Source organism: Ursus arctos, unplaced genomic scaffold (genome assembly GCF_023065955.2).
Source record: "Ursus arctos isolate Adak ecotype North America unplaced genomic scaffold, UrsArc2.0 scaffold_31, whole genome shotgun sequence".
In the NCBI taxonomy this organism is placed as follows: domain Eukaryota; kingdom Metazoa; phylum Chordata; class Mammalia; order Carnivora; family Ursidae; genus Ursus; species Ursus arctos.
In genome coordinates this window covers 29,831,834-29,852,747 of record NW_026622997.1, presented here as the reverse complement: position 1 = coordinate 29,852,747, position 20,914 = coordinate 29,831,834, and the positions used below count along the sequence as shown (strand labels likewise).

Here is a 20,914-nt window from a genome sequence, read left to right as displayed (position 1 = left end):
AATTACTACTGTCTCTCTGCTCTGGTTTGGGTGTTGAAAGAACAAAGCTTTTTAGCTTTAACATTTAAAAAAAAAAAAGAAAGTCAAAATATCACCAGCTCTCCTTCCAGTGTAAATGTATACTAAGCCTAGAACAACAACATGCTTTTGGAATTGCTTCCTACTTTGTTGTTTTTGTTTTGGCTTTGGGTGGGGCTTTGTTTTTCCAAGGAAAAAAGACAAACTCAATTATTTATCCTAAATATTGTTGTTGGGCTTTTGCTTTACTTATCTTGTTTGCATGTCTTCTTGTCGATGTATTTTCAGTCTTTCATGGCCCATCTACCTCCTCACCCACAACCCAGAGTGGCCCAAGTGATATTTTGACTTTTTACGTGTGGGGCAGTGAGAGAATTGTTTATTGAGTTCACCATGATTTTAAATATGATTGTTCTGAGACACTCCCCTGGGTGTTTGATTTCTTGACCCGCTTCTCTCCTTGCTACCTGATGAAACAGCGTCTTCCACACTCTGCTAAGGTGGTGATGGTTCTTGGTTGTTGGTTTGGGTTGGTTGAGTAAAGCGCTGATGCTTTACTGTTCTAGGTGTTTCGTGTGGCATGGGCCTGTGAGCATTCCTATGCATTCTCTGATTAATAATGCTGTGTATTAGGCCCAGCATCCCACCTATAGAATCATAAAACTGTTAAGTCTGCCCTTGCATCATGTTGGCATTTACCCTCAAATTTGGAAAAATAAAATGATGTTTATTTGAGGGACAAATTGTCTGTTGTAAAAATGGTATTTTCTGACTAATGCTTTATATATGGTCCAGATCAAGAGGCAAATTAAGAAACCTGATGATGTGAATCCTATTTCTCTACACAGTCTAGTAAGAGAGACTTCATTCACTAGTGGTGTAACAAAGGATTGATTTTTTTGGTTGTTTGGGTGGTTGTTATAAAGGATTCTGTGGAGTCATGTGAGTTGTACAGGATATAAGAGAAGTTAATCGGCAAGACAGTAAATTGCCTGTATTTGAGTTAAGACTTCACATCATAACACCACAATAAAAGGTTTTTTCTCTGAGCTGCTATTTCTCCAGATTTTTCCTCCTTAAATTTAACCATCCAGAGTATGACTGTTCCAGGTGGTAAGTGAGCCAAACCCTAGGGTAAGCATGTCCTGTTAGAACTGGAATTTGCAATTGGGTTTAACGGGAAGATGAGAGTTAGAGGAGGCAAAAACCAGTTGCTCTAGTGCTTGGTATCATGGAAGCCCCCTCTCCCAGCTGTGAGCCACCTGGCTCAGTAGTAACTGTGGTCTTAGGAGTCGGCTGGTGTTCTTGGCCAGGGCACCGCACTCATCTTTCTAAGTCGTGAACCTTTTAGTTGTTTGCAGCTCCTTTGGGGACTGATGCCTTTTTGCCAATTCTGTGATGATTGCACTGGCCTTGGGGGGGTGAGAGGTGCAGTGGGGTTGGCAGGAGGTCAGCCTCACAATGTTGTTGTTGTTGTTGTTGTTGTTTTAAGGACTGGGCTATGGTAAGGCTAGAGGCTATTGAGATTTCTTGAGGTTGATGAATTCATGGTATGTTACCTAATTTTTTTTCATGAACTCTGTAGAATCATTTAGAAGTAGTATTTGCAAGAACCACAGAGAAAAGGTTCTCATTGGACATGATATTCAAGGAGACTATTGGCTATAATGCATTGAGAATGTAGCACTTAGGTCCCAAAGAGAAACCGAAACCTCCCTTGTTTCTTTCTTTACTTTCTTTTATTTAAAAATATTTTTTAAATTTATTTTTAGAGGTAGGGGGCAGAGGAAGAGGGAGAGGGACAAGCAGATTCCTTGTTGAGCGAGGAGCCTGATTCAGGGCTCGATCTCATGACCCTGAGATCATGACCTGAGCCGAAATCAAGAGCAGGACACTTGCTTAACCGACTGCACCACCCAGGCGCCCCTCTTGTTTCTTAATTTAAGCAGACTCTTATTCAGAGTGCACTTATGTGAGCATCTGGCAAGTTCTCTGAAAGCATTTCTGGTTAAAGTTAAGTCAGCTCCTCCTCTTAAGCCTCCTTAGGAACAGGGTTAGGGTGTAGACAGACATCACTAAGTATTAACACGTCTGTGCACTGTTGAGGTCCGTGTACATTGTTCAGGAGGAGGCTTGTAACAGCTAGCAGCTTACAGTACAGTAGCAGAGATGAGACCCGCACACAGCAGGTAGAGAACAAGTCATTCAGGAAGTCCGGAGAGACAAGAACACAGTCAAAATGTGCAGTTCGCGTGTATGGCTGTGGGTTAGAGTTAGGGCAGAGAGGAAGAAGAGATTGCGTTGATGGAAAGGGCTTTTCAAAGGATAAATTTGGAAAGACAGGAAGGAGAGTGAACAGTTTAAGTGCTGAGGGCAGAGTGCGTAAGAGATGTGTGGTCAGGAGAGGTAGGTTACAGACAATGGAGGTGGGTTCGGTCATTTGCAGTGCTTTCCTTGGAGGGGCAGTGGATGAAATCACAGATGGCTTTGACAAGAATTGGGACTGTACTTAAATGGGCATCTTAAAGCAGAGCTTATTCATAATTCCAGACGTTTGTGTTTGGCTTGAGACTATAGATCTGTTTATTTTTAAAGGCAGGCGTGCTTGATTCTGCGCAAGGGGATACTTGATGAGGTCAGGTATACCACAGTTCAATTTTAACTCTTCCTATGTGCCAGGTGTGTTGCCGTGTACTTCACATGTATCATCTCATTTTTTTGACAGGAAAACGAAAGCTCCAAGGGACTTAGGAACTTGCTCAGTATTACATAGCCATTGAGAGGCAGAACTGGGATTCTAAACCAAGGTGCCACATTGCTAAAATGTGTATTATTAGTAGGTGAACCTGGGCTCTCCCTGGATCCTCCGGTTGGGCTGGAGGCTGTTTTGAGTGAAAGTATTTACTGAGTTGATGATTAGTATCATCAAGGAGTGAAAAACAGCAGAGTTGAAATAAGATAAGTGGCTCTAATGTAAACTGAAGATTGCCCGTGGCATCTTCTTTTTGAAGACTTACTTTGTTCATTGAGTCTTTAGAGTAGTGACGTCTTTTTCTGGTTAGTAAAAATAAGAACTTGGGTGCAGAAATTTTGTGGTGTTTGTATTTACTAGCACTCTTTTATTTATAAGTGAGTGGAAGGAATGAAAGAAACCCCTGGGCTCTAGAGTTGGGGCATGTGTTTTCAGTTCACCCCAGATGCCGTCTTTATGGGGAGGAGGAGTACCTGATGCCCTGGTGTCAGGGATCAGAGTAGACAATAGATTGACTTACTCTAAAGAAATTCGCTACCTGCCGTTAAGGCTGGGAAAGAACGTGATGCTCTTGGAAGCCCATGACCACGGTTATAAGAGGCAGATACGGTTTCCTACTGCCTCCATAGTTACAGTTTAACTTGCTAAGGTTGGTGGGATGGAATGAAAAGATTGCTTCATGCGCCTGTTCTATGAGGGCTGCGTGGATATGTCCGCATAATGGCACATATGTCAGTGCCAGGAACTGGACACCCTGGGAGCCCTTCCCCAGCCGTACTTGAGTAACTGTAAGCTCTCTGGACTCAGTGCTCCGTGTCCAGGGGGAGCCCTGGGTGGGAATGCCAGCTTCTAGCTCCATCCCACAAGCCCAGAGGGCCTGGCGCCTCCCTGTGTGAGAGCTGTCAGAGGGAGGCAGAAAAGTAAGTATATGCTGACCTGCTCCAAATATTCATAAATCTGACTCCTTGCCTTTGTTAGAAATTGGCTGACCTCATTGTCGGCTCAATTGTGGCTGACCTGTCCCATGTGAACAGTCAGATCAAGTATTGATGAAGGTTAGGTGCTGTTTTACTGAACCCTTTTTATGTGATTAGCTCAAGAGCCTCTGAAGACAAACAGTCACAGTAGGATAGGTGCTCACTCTGTTGACTCAAGGCTAGTCTTGCCGTGAATTCTAGCTCTCTGACTCAGCCCTGGAGGCCAGGATAGCTTCTGTTTGGACAGTGTGAGAATAGTAAAAAAACAATTTATAGAGGTGTGGAAGGAGAAAATAAGTCCTGTTAAAATCTGATGCTTTTTTTTTTCTTATTTGGCAGTAACTTTTTAATCTCTAAATGCTTTCTGAGAAGGCCTTACAGAGGAAAAAGACACCAAACAGTCTGATTCAGGACAGATGGTAATAAGAGTGTGGCTGTCAAAAACCAAGGGGCTGTATTTGAGGAAGGCCAAATGGTTCACTTCCTTTCTCAAAAAAAGAGTAATAATTTACACTGAGGGAGCTGAAAAGAATCCCAAATTCATTTATTTTGTTACTTGGCCTATGGTTTTTATTTTGTGTTTGTTCTTACTTTAAGAAAATGTTTGGAGCGCGTGTATGTCATATAGTCCTCGTTTAAACTGGATTACAGTCTGAGCCACTGTTATTACTTCCGCCAAGTGCTGGTGCAGAAGGAGAAGCTTGTTATTATCTTTGTGGGGAGGTTCATCGTACTCCTCCAGCGTCAGCCACTGCCGAGTGCCATCTGCCCTGCCGGCCCACGTTCCCGCCTGCTTCTCTTCCGATCTCGGTCTGACAGCCGCCCTTTAGTGTGTTTGGGTATGGAGCTAGAGCAGGAGTCAGTCTGCTTTTATTGCATCGGAAGTCAGCTCTTTCCTAACCTGCTGCTATCTGTGTTGACTAAGGCATAGGGGAGTTACTTTCCCTCTGTTTAGGTAAGAGTTTAGAAATCATAGTAGAGGTTACCAGGGGAGGTTTGCAAAAGGCAAATCTTTTGCTCTGTGGGCCAGAGGCTATAGTGGCTGGTGGATCTTATCAACTACTTTGAAGTAGCCAGTTTAACATAATAATAAGGGGTGAGTTTGGGGTAACATAATGGAATTGGGTTCAACATGTGCCCAGTTCAGAGGGCCCTGAAATTGACCACAAGGCGGGTGCTTGGTGTCTGTAGCAGGGCTCATTGGTTATGTGAGGGGCTGGAGGGCAGTGTGACCTTCCCACTGCCATGAGATGAGTTTTTGCTCTCAGATGCAGACCCTTTCACAAAAGGTTTAAAGATGGTTCAAAGAGAAGCTAGAAGGAAAACTTGCATCTCTTGGTATTTTATCCAGCTTTTGTTTTCTTCTTGCAAGGGATGGGTAGCAAAAGCACAGGACACCCAGGCAGAGGCCGGTCGGAATGCAGTAATCAGAGCTAAACTACCATTTATTGAGCACTTACCGTGTCTGTACACTGTGCCAAGAACTTTTTGAATTTAATTTTTATTGTTAAAATTATCAATGTACGTAGTTGAAGGAGCCCAGTAGTTCTACAAAGTTGATTACAAAAACACCGGTCACCTCCCTTCCTCCCCGCCGCCAGCATTCGCTCCGCAGAGGCAGCAGGCGCAGTGTTCGGTAGGCATTACCTCATTGAGTGCACACAACAGCACGTGGTGCGGGGCCTGCTCTTTTCCCTCCTTTACACTTGCTGCGGCGTGAAGAACACAGGCGCCGTGATTTGCTCAAGGTCATGCAGCTCGGAAGTGGTAAAACTAGCATATGAGCAAAAGCAGTTGTTTTTGACTCCTGAGCCCGCTCTCTCTAACAGTGTACTACATGGCTTCCCCGTCGTAAATGGCGTTCAAGCACATATTCTTACCAGCGGAGCTAACAGCTGTGGGCTAGGGGGAGAATGCTTTCTATGATATAGTGCTACGTTTCACGTGAAGATCAAGCCAAGACTAGATATTATGTGACTTCTCTACTACTAAGCCCCCTCCCCTCACAAGCTATTATGGCAACTATAGAAACCAGTCTTTCTCTCTAGGCTCGCAAGGGAAAAGATTCCCTAGAACCTCCATAGTTACTTGGGTTTAGATTTTTGTTGACATTCAGTTTCCAGTAAGTCACTCTTGGGACGGCAACACCTCTATCTCTTGAAGTCACACGACCTGTCTGTGTTCCTTCATTATGGCCAAAAGATACAGGCTCTGAAGTTTTACGTTTCTGGAATGAATTTAAAATCCCCCTTTGAACATGCTTAATATTTTAGAACTAGAACATACTTAGGGGCTACCATGTTCCCTTTAAAGTCAGATTTTATTTCAACAAAAGCTATCTAGAGAAAGCAAATTTTAGGCAAAGGGACAACCCATACAAACCCTGAGGTTGAGGTTTGCCTGCTTTACTTAAGGAACAGAGTGAAGGAGGAGAGTAGAGAAAGATGCAGTCAGAGGATGGAAACCAGATCATGGAGGCCTTGCGGGCCCTTCTAAAGTTTTGTGCTTTTGCTCTGAGGGGCAGAGGAAACCATTAAACGGTTTTGAGCAGAGAGGTAATAAATAACCCCCCCCCCGCCGCTGCCTTTGGAAGCGGGATGTAAAAGAAGGAAGTAAAGATGATACCAAGGTTTTTGGCTTGAGCAACTAAAAGGCTGGAATTGCCATCAGTGGAGAGGGAAAAGGCTATGGTAGAAGTGGGGAGAGGTCCGGAGTTCCATTTGGAGCACACTGGGGATTTCTTTAAATATCCAAATGGAGATGTCAAGTGCGCCTTGTATATCCAAGTTGTATATAGAGTTTAGGAGAGAGGTCTGGGTGGAGATTTAAATTTGGGAATTGTGACATAAGGATTATATCTAATGCTGTGAGACTGGCTGCAGTCCACTAAGTGATGAGTGTAGAACAGGGTTTCTCAGCCAAAGTACTAAGACTATTGACACTCTAGGCCAGGTATGTCTTGAGGCAGCGAGTGGGGGATGTCTAAATGCATCGTAAGATGTTTAGCAGCATTCCTGGCCTTGACCCAGAACATGGTGTAGTACCTCCCCAACCCCAAGCATAACAACCAAAAATATCTCCAGACACTGTCAGCTGTCCCCTGGGCAGAGAGATGACAAACTCGCCCTACTTGTGAACCATTGATGTAGATAGAGAAGAGGTCCAAAGACCAGACCGGGCTTAATACTGTCTGTCTAACATGTAAACAGACTGCTTCATGTTATTCAAAGCACGCTTACTGTACTTATTCTCAATCCATAACAGTCTCACGACTTCTGTAGTTACAGCCTTCATTTGACAAAATAATACGGAAGTCATAAGTGACTTGCTCACATTCACATAGCAAATTGGGGGTGGAGCATGGGCTGGAACCCAGGGACCCAGTGTGAGTCTAACGTTCTTCTAGACCACAGTCTGATGAGGTTTGCTGGCAGAAGCAAAGTCTGGTGGTTGTTCCCTGAAGGTAGTTTATACACTTAGCACCAGGTTGGAGAGACTTCCTTGTTCATCTTTAGGAGCTCCAGAAGAATTTGTGACCAGGGAGGAAGCAATGCAGAACAGAGGAACCTGCCCCATTCGCTGGCCGATTAGTACATTCTGTACCAGAAAGGGATTGTCAGTAAACTCTGGTTTAAGGATATTACCATGACTCTCTTTTGAAAACCCAGAGGAGCCAGGAAAGTGCTCCCAGCCTTGCTGGTGTTTGCATTGGCATGGGTCATGTGTGCGTTTTAAAAATAAATTAAGCAAACACCATGAGCCTTAGAAAATGTCTTTTGTTGTTTGTAACATTACTGTCTGAGAATAAAAAGTATCTCCAGGAACTCTCCCTTTTGTACCTCAACAGCTTCAAAGCTGTTCAGCTCCATTTTATTTGCTTTGGGGCTCTGAGCATTGTTTTAAACTGGTCTGACGCTGGGCACTCCTGTAGCCGAAACACAGCCAGTGTTCCCAGGATTGTCAGAGTATTTTATTTTGGTTGTAAGGGTAGGTTTTCTTTCCTATACTCTGAATTTAGCATTTTAATTTCTGATGGAAGTTCTCAAAGTCGGACTAGTGAAATTACAGGTTCAAACAGACAAGTGAAATTCAGAAGTGTGAGAATTTGTATAGATGCTCGGGTTTCAAGTAACTCGTTCTCAGCTAAGTCTTCTGTAACTGTGTTCTAGCAGGACAGGTGCAGAATGCGAGGTTACGAGCTGGGAGCTGTTGGACCTCCGAGGGGAACATGGGCTTCCTTAGAAGCTCAGCTGCAAGGGAGACTTTTTCCAAAGCTGTGGACACATCTACTTGCAAGGCTTGAGGGTCTTGGGCTTTTTGCTGTAATTTCATTGCCCAAGGGCCAATTTAAACTGCTTCATACAAAGATAGCTTTGATATTATTGAGTTAATAAGTGAGGCCTCCTGGGTGCTTGACCCATGCTAACCCAGTAAAATCAAAGAATTTACTGTCTGAGTGTATACATGATGTGACTAGCTCATAGGAAAGACGAACAGCCAGTAAGGAAGGGGTATATTGAGTTCCAGTTGACTTTTAAGTAAGTGTTCATATGAATTTGGAGGACGGAGAAGGCAGTGGTGCCTCGGTAGATGATAGGTTCAAACTGAATTGAAGGGAAGAAGAACCACACATAGGAAGGCCCAGAGGAATCCACAGGCAGGGTGTGTTCATGGGACAGTGGCCAGCCTGGCTACGGAGTGCGGTGTGCGGTGTGCTTAAAGAGGGTGGAGCAGATTTTGAAGGAAGACCTTTGAAAGCCAAGCAAAGGAAAGCCAACGTTTAATGTGAAAGGAAGCAGAGTGACAGCAATGCTCTTCAGCAGGGTAGTGTCAAGATGAAAGCAGATGTGGCTGAATGAGACCAAGGAGAGTCCAGTTTATTCTCCTGCCTCAATCAGCCAGACATTTGGGGGGCAGGGGGTGATTCTGTGAATGAACTGTAAGAGAGGAGAGAGAACACAATATCTTGTAAGGAAGGGGTAACTGATGGAAGGTTACAGGAGTTCGGATGGAAATTCTAAGAGGAAATGGGACCAACAGCCTCACCCATTGCTTCAGCAGAACCCCCACGGTACAGCCAGCACCAGTGGTGACAGGGCTAGAAACTTGGATAAGCTGCTCTCCTTTTGGGTAACCTCCCCAGTGAGACTCTTACCAGGTCTTTCTTCCTTTTTAGGAAGTTTCTCTACCCTGGAAGATGGCCATGAGAGAGCTTGTGTGCCAGCCTCCCACCTGGATTCTAGCACACTTGCTTAATTACATGGGATCTGGGAACTCTAAGTCCAAATTGTAAATAACTTTTTCTGAAGTCTTTACTGAAATGGGGAAGTCCAACCCAGCCAGTATCCTTCATCTCCTTGTTATAGAACTTTAAATAATGTGTTTTCATTCACAATGATGTTTGAGTTTTATTCTTTATGGTGATTTTCTTGATTTGCCACCGGGTAGGTGAGTCCTCTGGGAGTTGCCTTTGGCCATGGGAAGCTCTGGATGGATGGGAGGAGCACTGGAGGGAGGATGCAAAGATGGATGATGAAGGGAGGAAGAATAAGGGCTGCATGATGAGGGATTGGATGAATGGATAGAGGGAAGACGATGGATAGATGACAAGGTCCCCAGCAGGACTGTAGAAGTTAGTTAAGAACAAGAGAAAAACTGTGTTACAGAAGTAAGTATAAAAAATGGTTTTGCAGGGCTTTTTAAAAAAATTAATTCATCACAGTTATGACTGTGTCAAGCTTTTGAGCAGTTTTGGCACAGGCTGAAAGAAGACTGTGAACGGAGCCTGCCCCATGATAGGCCCTCGTGCATAAAAATAGGCTTCTTTACTTTTCTTTGGCTGGTTCTCATACTCATCCTTAGCCAGCGAATCGAATGTCTCTTTGGAATTTCGAGGACCGTCCCATGAAAGTGGCTGGAACACCAGTGTAAAAGCATCTGCAGAAGTTCCTGTCCCGCTAACGTGGCCCTGCTCTTCCAGTAGGAAGCCGCCTTGAGCAGTCAACGGCTGCGGAGGGAAGGGTCCCGGTCTGAATATTCTTGAGAGAGCCCTCATCGCCCTGCCTGGGACTCCGGTAGAGACTTGATTTTATTTCGAATGAGAGACTAACAGGATTGTTGAGGGCACCGGCAGTCGAGCCAGCCGTGTGAGCAGGGCTCCACCACATCGTGTTTGCAGTACAGGACCAGGACAGAACTTAGTCCTAAACCCCGTATTCTTCTGTGTTTGCGTTCAGTGTACTTAGCGATACAAAAGGAGCACTGGGCAGAGGCTGCCTGACCAGGATTGGCGCAGGAAGTGAGGAGGAGGAGGGCCCTCGCGCGGTGTTATCTGATGCTGCCATCGGTATACACCAGGAGAGCGGCGTGTTCCACAGCCCTGCCGCGTTTGCTCCTGTCTTTATTAACGTGTGTGACCCTTTTTATTTATTTAAATCACAAATAAAAGCAAAATAAAGACAGGTATGTGAAAGTCTCCATGTTGTGTTGCTTTAAACAACTAGCTTTCAAATAGAAAAAGTGCACCCCCCAGGGCGCCTGGGTGGCTCAGTCGTTAAGCGTCTGCCTTCAGCTCAGGGCATGACCCCAGGGTCTTGGGATTGAGCCCCACGGACTGAGCCCCGCATCAGGCTCCCGGCTTTGCTGGGAGCCTGCTTCTTTCTCTCCCACTCCCCCTGCTTGTATTCCCTTTCTCACTGGCTATCTCTCTGTCAAATAAATAAAATAAAATCTTAAAAAAAAAAGAAAAAGAAAGAAAAAGTGCACCCCAAAAAGCCCTTGTAAGACACCCTTGTTTCAATAGGCTTTTCAGCCTTCTTTCTTCCCCCCCGCCCCAAACGTTAAATGTTAAAAAACAGATGGCTCACCAGGGCAGAGTAGTTCACCGTCATTCACTCATTCGTGTTACTGATACGTGAGGCTTAGCGTCTGCGAGGCATGAAGAATTGGCAGAAGCAGCTTCCACCCTCTTCAAGGGCAGCTTGCTCTCCTGATAGCCCCACACTTCCTGCTGTTGAAAATTGATGAAGAAACTTTTAAAAAATATTCCAGCCCAAACCGAACTAGTGTCCTGTCTTTTTAGTAGTTTAGCTACAGTTAGTGTTTTCTCTGAGTGACAATTTTTAATACTCTTCTGAGGAAAAGTTAGATTTCTTTATAATTTTAGGAGAAGTTTTGCAGGTGCACACTCACATGCGATCAGTGATAACCAGATCACTGGCTGGGAGTGACTCTGCTGGTCCCCAGGGGCAGCTATAAACTTTTGTGATTTAAAATCAGAGAGAGATTATGTTTAGGTTTGCTTGAGAACAGAATCACAAGTACTGAATCTTAAATTGTCTTTTTAGGAGATTGTGGTGAATGGGACTGAATTTATGTTTTATGTCTATAAATGTCTTGTAAAAATATTTTAAAATATTTGAGAATATTAGCCAAATTAGGGCTCTCAGTCATTTTTCCATCGTGGAAGTGCAGTTCAGGACCCGGCCCAACTACTGTGATGATTCGGCTGGCTCGAGGCCGAGGTCTTTTCCCCAGACACCAAGGAACTGTCTTCCCCAGACACTGTCTTAGCTGGCGGGTATGGCGCTTCCGTGCTTTAAGAGGGCTTGCCTGCCCTCTAGCCAAGCAGAACTTAGGTCCTAGGGCTCACCGCTACTACAGCTGTTGAGTGTAAAGCTTAGGGAAGGCTGAAGCACAGGCGACACCTCAATCCCCATGGACCTAAAGGCTATCTCTCCTTTGCCAGGAACACTTTCTTGTCCCCTACTAGGTGTAGCCTTTGAAAGCCTTGAAAATTATGCAACTCAGGTAGGCCCTGGGGAACTGGTCTTTAGACCTGGAGTCAGATATGGGACTTCTTCTTTTCAGGGTTTGATTATTCATAAGCTCCATTAGCATGGATAAATCCAGCCTTGCTGCTAGTTCCTAGGTGGTAAGAAGTGATTCCTCACAGAGAGAAGGGTAGCCTTCTGCATCAGACTCCTGAGCTTTGCAGTCATGCCGATGGCCTCAATTTTCACTTGAGACAGTTTAATTCAGGGCTCTGTGGTAACTACCATCTGATGCCTCTATCCCTGTTTTCCTTATTAGAAGAGGCACAACTGTTTTAGGAGAGGTGTCAAGTGATGCCAAGTTAGTTAAAATACTTGGCATTTGCTTTTCCTGTGGATGGAAGTTGAAGAGTTGCTAGACCCCAGAAGAGAATGGACACTGTCTCTATTGCCAAACCCTGCTTTTTGGCTGGGGTTGGAGACATTAGCCACCAGAACCTGTTACACTGGGTCTTGGAACTCCAGTGGAACCTGAAATGTGGATGGGCCTCCCGTTTCCAATATACCTCCATCCCACTGTTAGGAAAGGCACTTCCTGCTTGGCCTCCTGCCATAGGACGCCCTGGACAAGCTGTCCTTGGAATCTCTGCCAGGCTTTTCCTCCACCACTGGTATTGCGTTGCCTGTGTTCTGTGATCCATTTGTGACACCTATAATCCTGCATGTGGGGAAGTCTAGATGATAAAGTGGTTTTGAAATAGAATTGGCTCCCTCTCCCTTCCTCGAAGTGATGATAGTTAATTTGGCAGGGTGGGGTGGGTGGGAATAGAGTTTGTTCTCAAGCCACCTTTGTGCACCAATGAAACATCAACAACTTCCAACATGCCATTCTCTGGGTGAAAGGGAATTAGGTAGCATTTTTTCCCCCAAAAGGCACAGAATTTCAGCCACTAACTTAGAGGGTCAACAAATCCGTAATCTAAGCTAGTTACATACCTCACTGAATGTCCAAGGGCCGGGGCACTCAAGTGGAAGTCTGAAAATACTCATCATGCCTTTGTTCCTCTCTCTGCGAGTTGCATAGGACCCATTTTATTTATTCGTAAAATGGATATGTGCAACAGCTCCTTGGCAAAGTCACGAACTCCCTTCTCCAAGCATTCCAGACAAGTCACAAGGCTATTACTTGCATTATAAAGGCCCATGTGAAGTCTGTGGAGCTTTGGTGTGACAAAGAGTTAAATTTAGGGGAAAATATTTCATAGAAAACAAATGCTGTTTGTTTTTCGGGTTTTCTTTTGTCTGTGCACTTTTTCCTGCACAGAGACTTTTGAGCATTGTATTGGTTCCAAGTCTTGTGGGAATTCTAGGCCTTTATTGCTTTCCGTGGATTGTTCCAGATGAACAAATGCTGGGAAGTACTGAGCCACAACTTGTTTTAAGGTTCTATACTTTCTAATTCTGGTGTGTGTGACCTCCGACCAGGCTCTGCAGAATGGAGACTGAGAGCCCTTGGCTCCCCCAGCCCACCCTTGTTAATCGGGTGGGACCATGGCCACTGAGATGGTTCCAGCCTTAGCTTGTCTGCTGGAGGCATAGTTCACTTTGGGGCTGGCAGACACGTGGCCATGCTCTTACCAGTTCTGAGCCCTTGAGTGGGTTCCCTCTCTGAGTTTGGAGATCTTGGCTTGTCTCAGTGGATCTTTTTGAGAATTACAGAGAATGTGTTCGAGTGCCCCAGCAGCACCTGACGTGTATGTAGTTGATGCTGCATCCGAGTTGGCCTGCCCCTCCTCCAGATTCACCTGGTTGAGATTTTTTTGTTCAGTGATAACCACCAAGCAGCTAGAGACATACTTCTGGTCTTTTGAGGGTTTACGTGGGGGAGGAAAAGAAGCAAAGGTGATTTCAGTGCCTTCCCCTGAAAACGCTATAGAAACTTTAATCTCATGTTCCCTATTCTCTTGGCAGCTTTGACCTCTGGCCTAAGCATGACCAAAGGGCATTCTTTCTTGGAGTCCTGTTTTTCAGCCTTCTGAGCCAGGCACTGTATTGACTCCTAGAACTTTAAATCATGGGAAGATTTAGAGAGGAACCTGAGTTCCTCTGAGGGGAAGGGACCTTACTCAAGGTCACTTGGTGAGTGGCCGCAAAGCTGGGAGTAGAACCCAGATCCCCTCCCAGTTCTGCTCCATGTGCATCCCACTGCAGTGGAAACAGGGAGGGTCTTGCATCTCTAGCCCGACCACCTCCAGAGAGCCCTGCCGCTCCTAGGACTTAGGAGGCTGTGACCAGATGGATGGCATGACCCCCAGACACTGGTGTCCCCAGGCCTAAGCAGCTGTTTTAAAACTTGGTTTTGGAAGGCCAATATTCCTGTGACTCAGAGGTGTCTGACACTCCGGGGACTAGTCTGGGAAACACCTGTCTTCTTTTAGTTATTAATTCAACAAATGTTTATTGGGTACCTATTGGGCCAGGCACCATGCTAGATGCTGGGGAGATGGAAGCAAACTAAGTCACGCTGAAAAGGGTTCTAATCATTGGCAGCCCTGCAACCAAGCATTGTTTTCCCTCCACAAAGAAATATGTCTTTAAAAAAAAAAAAAAAAAAAAGACAGATTCTGACTGCCTGCATCCCATCAGGTTAATGGAAAATTTCATCTCAGTCATTCTTATGCCTTCTCCTAATTGTGCCCAGCTTCAAGATTCATAATGTAGTTGTCAGGCATCAGGAAACGCCCTTCAGTCATTTGTCATGGTTACAGCTGAGGCACCTGCTCTTGGTACCCATTTGGTCCCTTTGGTCCAAGGGCCCCTCTGCTTGTAGGCCACTTTAGGGTGTAGGACCCCAGGGAGGCTGGTCACCAGTTAACTTTTGCCCTCCTAGGTCTTGGCATTGACTGGATCTTTCCAAGGAGCACACTCCGGGAGGAGGGTGGGAAGTTGGAGGGAGGCACAGGTCATTCTCCAGCAAGTCCATGCCACTGCTTTTGCTGTTGGCACATCTTGGTGTCTCATTCTGAACATAAGGGAAAGTGAGACTATGAAGCCTTTTCCATCCAGACAAGCAGCACTGAAAATACCTTTGGGAATTGAGAATAAACCTTATCACGTGGCAGGGGAGAGGCAAAGTGGGAGAACAAAAATCAGACTTGGGTTTGAACCCTGGCTCTACCTTTTCCTACCCATGCGACTTGGAGCAGGTCTTTTAGTCTCTGCAGTCAAATGGGCATGAGTTAAATGAGTGTGGGAATCCTCACCTGGCTACGGGGTGAGGTTTAAAGACAGTGTGTGCAAAGCTCCTAGTACCATGCCTGTTACCTGGGTGCTCAGTAGACAGTTGCTGTTTCTGCGGCAGTCTTGTTGTTGGTGTAAGAGTCATCAGCCAGAAGTAGCCTACATCTGAGGTTAAGGTGCAGAGAATGGTGGACAGGGATCTTCAGCAGAGAGGTTGAGACCTTGTTGTCCAGCAGGAAGGCAGGCTTTGTGGCCTGGGTGGAGGAAAGTCGGCGCTGATGGATGCAGCAGGTGAAAGATGAGGACTACCCCACCTCGAGCACCTCCCCTCTCTCCGGATGGTGTGATAGAGTGGGAACACTTTGCGACTGGCAATGCTGAGAGTTGGCCTCTTGAGGTTTTGCATGGCAAGGACAACCCTTGGGCTTTGTCTGTGCCATGGGGCTTCTTCTGGCTCACTGGGGACCATAGATTCTTTTACTTGGTTTGATTGTCAAGTTGTACCTGCTTTGTTTACCATCACTGACTGTGTTCACTCTCTTCCAGGGGCTCCACGGGCCTTACCCCTTCGGCCAGTCTTAAACGGGCGTCGGCAAGAAGAAAAGTTAACAAAAGACAGAAGGCCTGACTTTGGGGTGGGGGGGAGGGCAGGGGGTTCCTCTGGATTGCAGACCACACCGCATGGACCCCTGGCTCTGACCCCCCCCCCCCCATCCTGGAAGAAGAGGAAGAAGCAGAACAGACTAGTTTTGAGTAAACTCAGTATGCATGTGTGAATGCTGAATCGCGGAATGGTGTTGAGGCTACTAAGAAGAAACCCATGCAGCCGCCTTGGGTTTTGTTGATTAGGCGTCAGTCTAACAAGTCATTAGGTCACTCGGGAAGGAAAAAAAGTTTCAAATGGGGGAAAAAAAGCCATCTTTTTAAACAAAAATTATTTTGCCTACAGACAGGTTGTAGTTTTGAGCACATGTTAATTTTTTCCCCTTTCCCCACTTTTTTTTTTTTTTTTTCTTTAGATAAGGGATAACATACCCTTTCTAGAATAGCTGCTTGCTCTGGAAGCGATTCAGGTTACAAGCTGGCATGGCGTGTTTGGGGTCTGTGCGGGCCCATGCCCCAGGAGGACATCCCCTGTGCCACCTGACTCCAGCAGTCTCTGACCCCATTTGTTTTTGATGGCATCAGCCAATGAGTTATCACCCTTTTCCTCTTCTTTTCTCTTTAATCTTCTGTTGACTTACACCTTTGACATTTGTATTCATCAACCCCTGTGGCTCGTTACCATCAGAACCTCTCTGAAGACCAAACTTCCCTGTGTGGCCGGCAGAGAAAGCCTTGAAGACAGATCTCGGGCAACATGGGAGTTTCTGAGGCCGAGAGGTGTCCTTCTGCACACACTTACAACAACTCAAATTGCTTTTCTTCCATGTTTCTCTTGGCAGAGAGAAATGCCATCACGCTTACTGCTCTTTTGGATTCTTCATACACAGCGGCTCCCCATTCACTCTGGGAACAGTGCCTCTGTGCTGTGTACATGTGCGTGCCACGTGCACGCACACACACAGGTGTTGGTGCCGCTCACCAGCAAGTGTGCAGCAGGCAGGTGGAAAGGTGTCCAGGCTTCTCTGTAGTGACACAACTCCCTTCCCTGTGTTTCCCTCCCATTGTCCTTTGTGGTATTTTCACAGCCTGTTAGTGGAGGCTGAGCTGTTAAGGTATGGAAATACAGCCCCCAGCGGGGAGCTGGTCCTGGGGAAGGGCCAGAGTTACTGACTATGTGATTTTGGAGACCACGTTTTGATGAAATGAGAGCACCCCCACCCTGAGCAGGATGCTTGGCTAGTGGGAGGTGGTGGGTGAGGGGCAGCCCGGCCAGAGCAGAGGTTACTTGGCTGGCTGCCCACTTGGGCATGTGGCCCCACTGGCATCCTGTGGATTCCAAGCAGGTTGAGATGTGGACCTCTCCATGGGAAGCTTGAACCAGGCTAGAACAGCTGTCTGCCAAAGATACAAGAATATGCAAAGTCCCTCTTCTTTTTTCTTCTCACCCCCTCCTTCCCTTGAGTCTTGGTTGGTTTGATAGCCGGGGATGTGGATCTAGGGTGCGGATACAGGGTCACCTGCCTGTTACCACACCCCTACCCAGCCCGGGGGTATGAGACAAGCAGGGAGACCAGGTGATGAGCGGCTGCAAGGGGTCATATAGCCTGGGTGTGGGTGAGGGTCTGCCTGCCCGTCTGTCTCTGTCTGGGTGTCTGAGTTCCAAAAATGTGTGTTATTTGTTCCTCCTCATCCTCTTCTGAGACTGTTTTTTAAAGCTTGATTGTGGGAGAAAAGCTTGTATGAAGTTCCTCCTTCACCTCCCCACCTCCCCAAAAATAAAAGGCGGGATACACTTTGGTCCACTAGAGAAGCACTGGGGGAGGGTGGAGCCAGCCTGCTGAGAAGGTCTGGTAGCTGGGTCTGGGACTAGACTAAGGCTCACACCGGAGTAGCCATTTTCAGTGTGCACGAGTGCCCCATTCCCGAGCAGAGCAGAGGGGAGTCCCTGTTAGGTGCCCAGGACATCACTGGCCCAAGCCAGGGGCTCACCATGACTTTTTGTCTGAGGCCCCTGGTAGGCCCAGATTGCCACTACTGTTGGTGCCAACCTCCTGGGACACTATCACCCCGGAGCCCACACACGCCCAGCCCTCAAAACAGCACATCTCCAGGCTGCTGCTGGCAGGATCGTGGGAGGCTTTACATCGCCTGGTTTCCTGGCTTCTTCATCTGCCCCACGCCTGGTGCCCCTTCCCTGTTTCCCAGGAGGGGCTGCCCGCTTTTATTCAGCAGGGGCTTTAATAGGTCACCATTAGTGGGTCTGGCCCTGCCAGAGGCGTCCTGCTCCTCCTCTTGCTTGTAGGCAAGGTCACTGTCCCAAGCACGTTGACTCCCCTCCCAAGAGCAATCCATTTCTGTCCACATCGTTGGAGAGGTGAGCTCCTTACAGAGGGCCAGAGTGAGCACAAGCCGTGCAGGAGGAGGCGGGGATTCCGTGGCTCCCCCAGGACCAGGGGGTACCAGTACCATTCATTCTGTCTCCTCTCACTGGTTTGAGTTCTGAACAGTGCCTGGAGCCCCTCTCCTTTCCTGCCTAGTGTGGTGGTAGAAGTGACCCTCTCAGCCCCAGTAGGTTCTGCTCCTCTTGGACTCTTCCCCAGAAGGCACGCTGCCTCTGGGCAGGACCACCAGTGTCTAGCACCCATGAGAGGAGGCAGACGGCATCCTTAGAGGCCTGAGCCCAGCGAGGGAGGCAGAGGGGCCCAGGCCTGGGAAGAACCTATCGTGTGCATGGAGTGGCGTGTGTGTGGATGTGTGTACGCGTGCATGCCTTTTTTTTCCTTTTTGCCATGGGGGCAGTATGAATTCGGGGTATTTTTCTACAAGATACAGCCTTCTCTCCCCCAGTAAGGATTGGCTGTAACCTTAAGCTCATCACTGAACCTCACCAAGACAGCTTGTGTGGCTTGAGGGTGGCCAAGATGGGATCCCCAAATTCAGTTGGAGCCCCAGGAGGAGAGGATGGTGGGGTTCCTAGGGCTCAGAAATGCAAGCTGATTCCCCACCCCACCCTGCCTTGCCTTTCCTTCGTTTCCTTGGGTGAATGCTGGAGCAGCCGTGGCTGCCCCCTGCACCTGGACAGTGGTGTGTAGCAAGCAAGCTGGCTGGGTGTTTGTGGTGGGGCCTCATGGTGCCTGGGAGGAGATGAAGATGGGGAGGTTTTTCCTTACTGTATAAATGAATATTTGTATGATTAAATTAACACACACACACACAAAAAGAAACCTGTTTTCATGTGCGTCAGTAGTTTTATTTCGGAGACCCTGAGGTTCATTATGTTTGGGAAATTTGTCCTGGGGTTATGATTAGATCTGCTGCCCTTTCTGGCTTCAGGGACCAAAGAGGTGAGGAAACGATTTCCAAGGGCCTTGAGGCCCCAGGGTACTGTGCGTCTCCTGAGCACTTCGCTATCCGCAGCATGTAAGCGGGGCAGCCAGGTGAGCGTTGACCGGCCAGAGGCATTGTTTGGGCATTTAGCGTGTGTCAGGTACACAGCACTGGGGGGGTGCAGAGCACCACGGGCATCTTTCCTACTGGAAAAAGAGATAAGGCTGAGTTGGGGAGTCCCCTTTCCAGTCCCAGCTGGGCCTCTGGCATCCTAGATGGGGATAGAAGAGGGTATGCGTCTTCCCTACGTGTTTCCCATGGCAGTTGGGTATCGTTCTTTGGTGCTCTACACACTGCTTCTGGCATCTAATGGATTAGGTAAGTTTTGGGGGACTGGCCTGGCAACCTGAGAGGTAGGGACCACGTTCTAGGTAATTGGCAAACCAGCTTGGAACCTTGCCCCTGTGCTTAATGTGAGATAGGCCAGCAGATGGGGAACCAGGTTATTACACGGTGGCCAGATAGCATGAAAAGCACTTAATTGGCATGACAGCAAATGGTGGATTCCCTAGATTCATCTCTTCATGTCTGTAGCACGTCAAAGAGCTGAGAACTCAAGTTTGTTCAGTCACATAATCACCACTGTGTTGAAGAGAAAGATCAGAGAGGAAGGGGGATAGATGTTTGAGTTGTACAGGCTCAGACCCATGGCCTCGGCTCCCAGATGCTGGCTTTACGTTCACTGAATGGCAGATCCCCCTGTTGGGCCTTCACCCCAGCTGGCAAAGCTGTGTGTTCTAAAGGATGGTGTGGCCATCTCCCTGTAGGCCGCTTAGGGAACCGGTGGCCACAGATCCGTGAGAGAAATGGAGGCACCACGAAAGAACTGGCGTCTGCTCCACGGGCCTAAACACAGGACTCCGGTTTCTCCCTTGAGCCTGATAACAGAGCCCCGGGTGTGGGAGACGGGCCCAGAGACCCTTGTGGTGCGTGCCCTCGCCCCAGCCCCCACCCCGTGCCGTGACAGCACACCAGCATCCTGCTTCCTTCCAGGTGCCCTGGGCTGTTTGTTCTCTGCAGGAGAGGGGCCCCCACCCTGTCACCTGGGTCTTCTGGCAGCTCAGACCCACTCCCAGGCCTTCCTCAACACCCCTACCGCTGGACACTTATTTGCTTGGCAGAATCTGTTTGTCTTTGGGGCTGTAACCTGTCAAGAAGTCACCAGGCCCTGGGAGAGGGGAGCAGGTTTGATGGTAGCTCGTGGCTCAAGCCATTCCCACGCGGGCTAGGTGACAGGGAGGGGGCTCTCTTGCCTGGGGTAGGGGTGGAGGTGCAAGCAAGGGAGGCACTTGCAGTGGTCCAGGCCCAGCCCTCCTGGCAGAACAAACAGGTCCTCAAGCCACTTCCCTGCCCCAGCTCAGGTTGTGCCTGGGTGCCTCCCACCCTGTTCTCGAGAAGGCCCCTCCCTCACCTGCTGGCTGTGACCCGGCTACTTTCCCAGACACCACCTGGTGTCCAGCCCTGTGGTGGCCAAGAGAGCAGGCACGGAGGGTGCTCATGGGAGTGTAGTAGGGAGCAGGCAAGACTGCTTTGAGCCAGGAGAGTGTGTTTGAGTTTGGGGGTCAGGTTGTCCAGAGAATGGATTCTGACAGGTTAGCGTGACTGATGGGTCCCAGATGCCTTCTCTATAAAATGGACGTGGCCATGTGTAGAAGCCAGGACTTTGATGGAGCTCTTGGATTTGGGGGGTGGGGTGGCGGATGTCCTTTTTAGCCCTTAGTCTGAGATGCCGTGATCTGGGGCAGTGCTGCTCAAACTTGTACGTGTTAAAATGCAACTTCTGATTTAGTAAATCTTGGCGAAGAGGGCAAGATTCTGCATGTCTAACAAGCTCCCAGGTGAGCACGCACTGCTGGTCCCGAGACTGCACATGGCATAGGGACAGTAGACGATGCCTGAAGGGGTTGCCAGCCCCCCCACCTCCTGGCTCTGTGAGACGGAGCCAGATCCAGCCAGATCGCGTGCTCTCGTGGGCTTCGTTGGCCAGACCCACTAGAATTTGAGGGAGTTGAACAGTCACACTCGTATCTAAGAACAGTGACCTTCAAAAGGTGGGCCTTGGTTCCCCAGCATTTCCCAGGGATTATCCAAGGCTGTGATTTCTGGCTTGCACATTACTTCTCGTGTATTGAGTTTGTGTCCCAAATAACAAATGTTGACGT

The 20,914-nt window shown here is 47.8% G+C and overlaps 1 protein-coding gene across 3 annotated transcripts in view; it reads left to right on the top strand.

Moving 5' to 3' along the window:
* The window catches only part of ILRUN (inflammation and lipid regulator with UBA-like and NBR1-like domains), an 88,945-nt gene extending 70,356 nt beyond the window's left edge, over positions 1 to 18,589 (top strand). For all 3 annotated transcript variants that reach the window (XM_026482694.4, XM_026482693.4, XM_057304799.1), the window contains one exon: positions 15,306 to 18,589. In XM_026482694.4, coding sequence (XP_026338479.1) covers positions 15,306 to 15,341 — 36 coding nt within the window. In that variant the 3' untranslated portion in view covers positions 15,342 to 18,589. The remainder of the gene's footprint in view (positions 1 to 15,305) is intronic.
* The last annotated feature ends 2,325 nt before the right edge of the window (positions 18,590 to 20,914 follow it).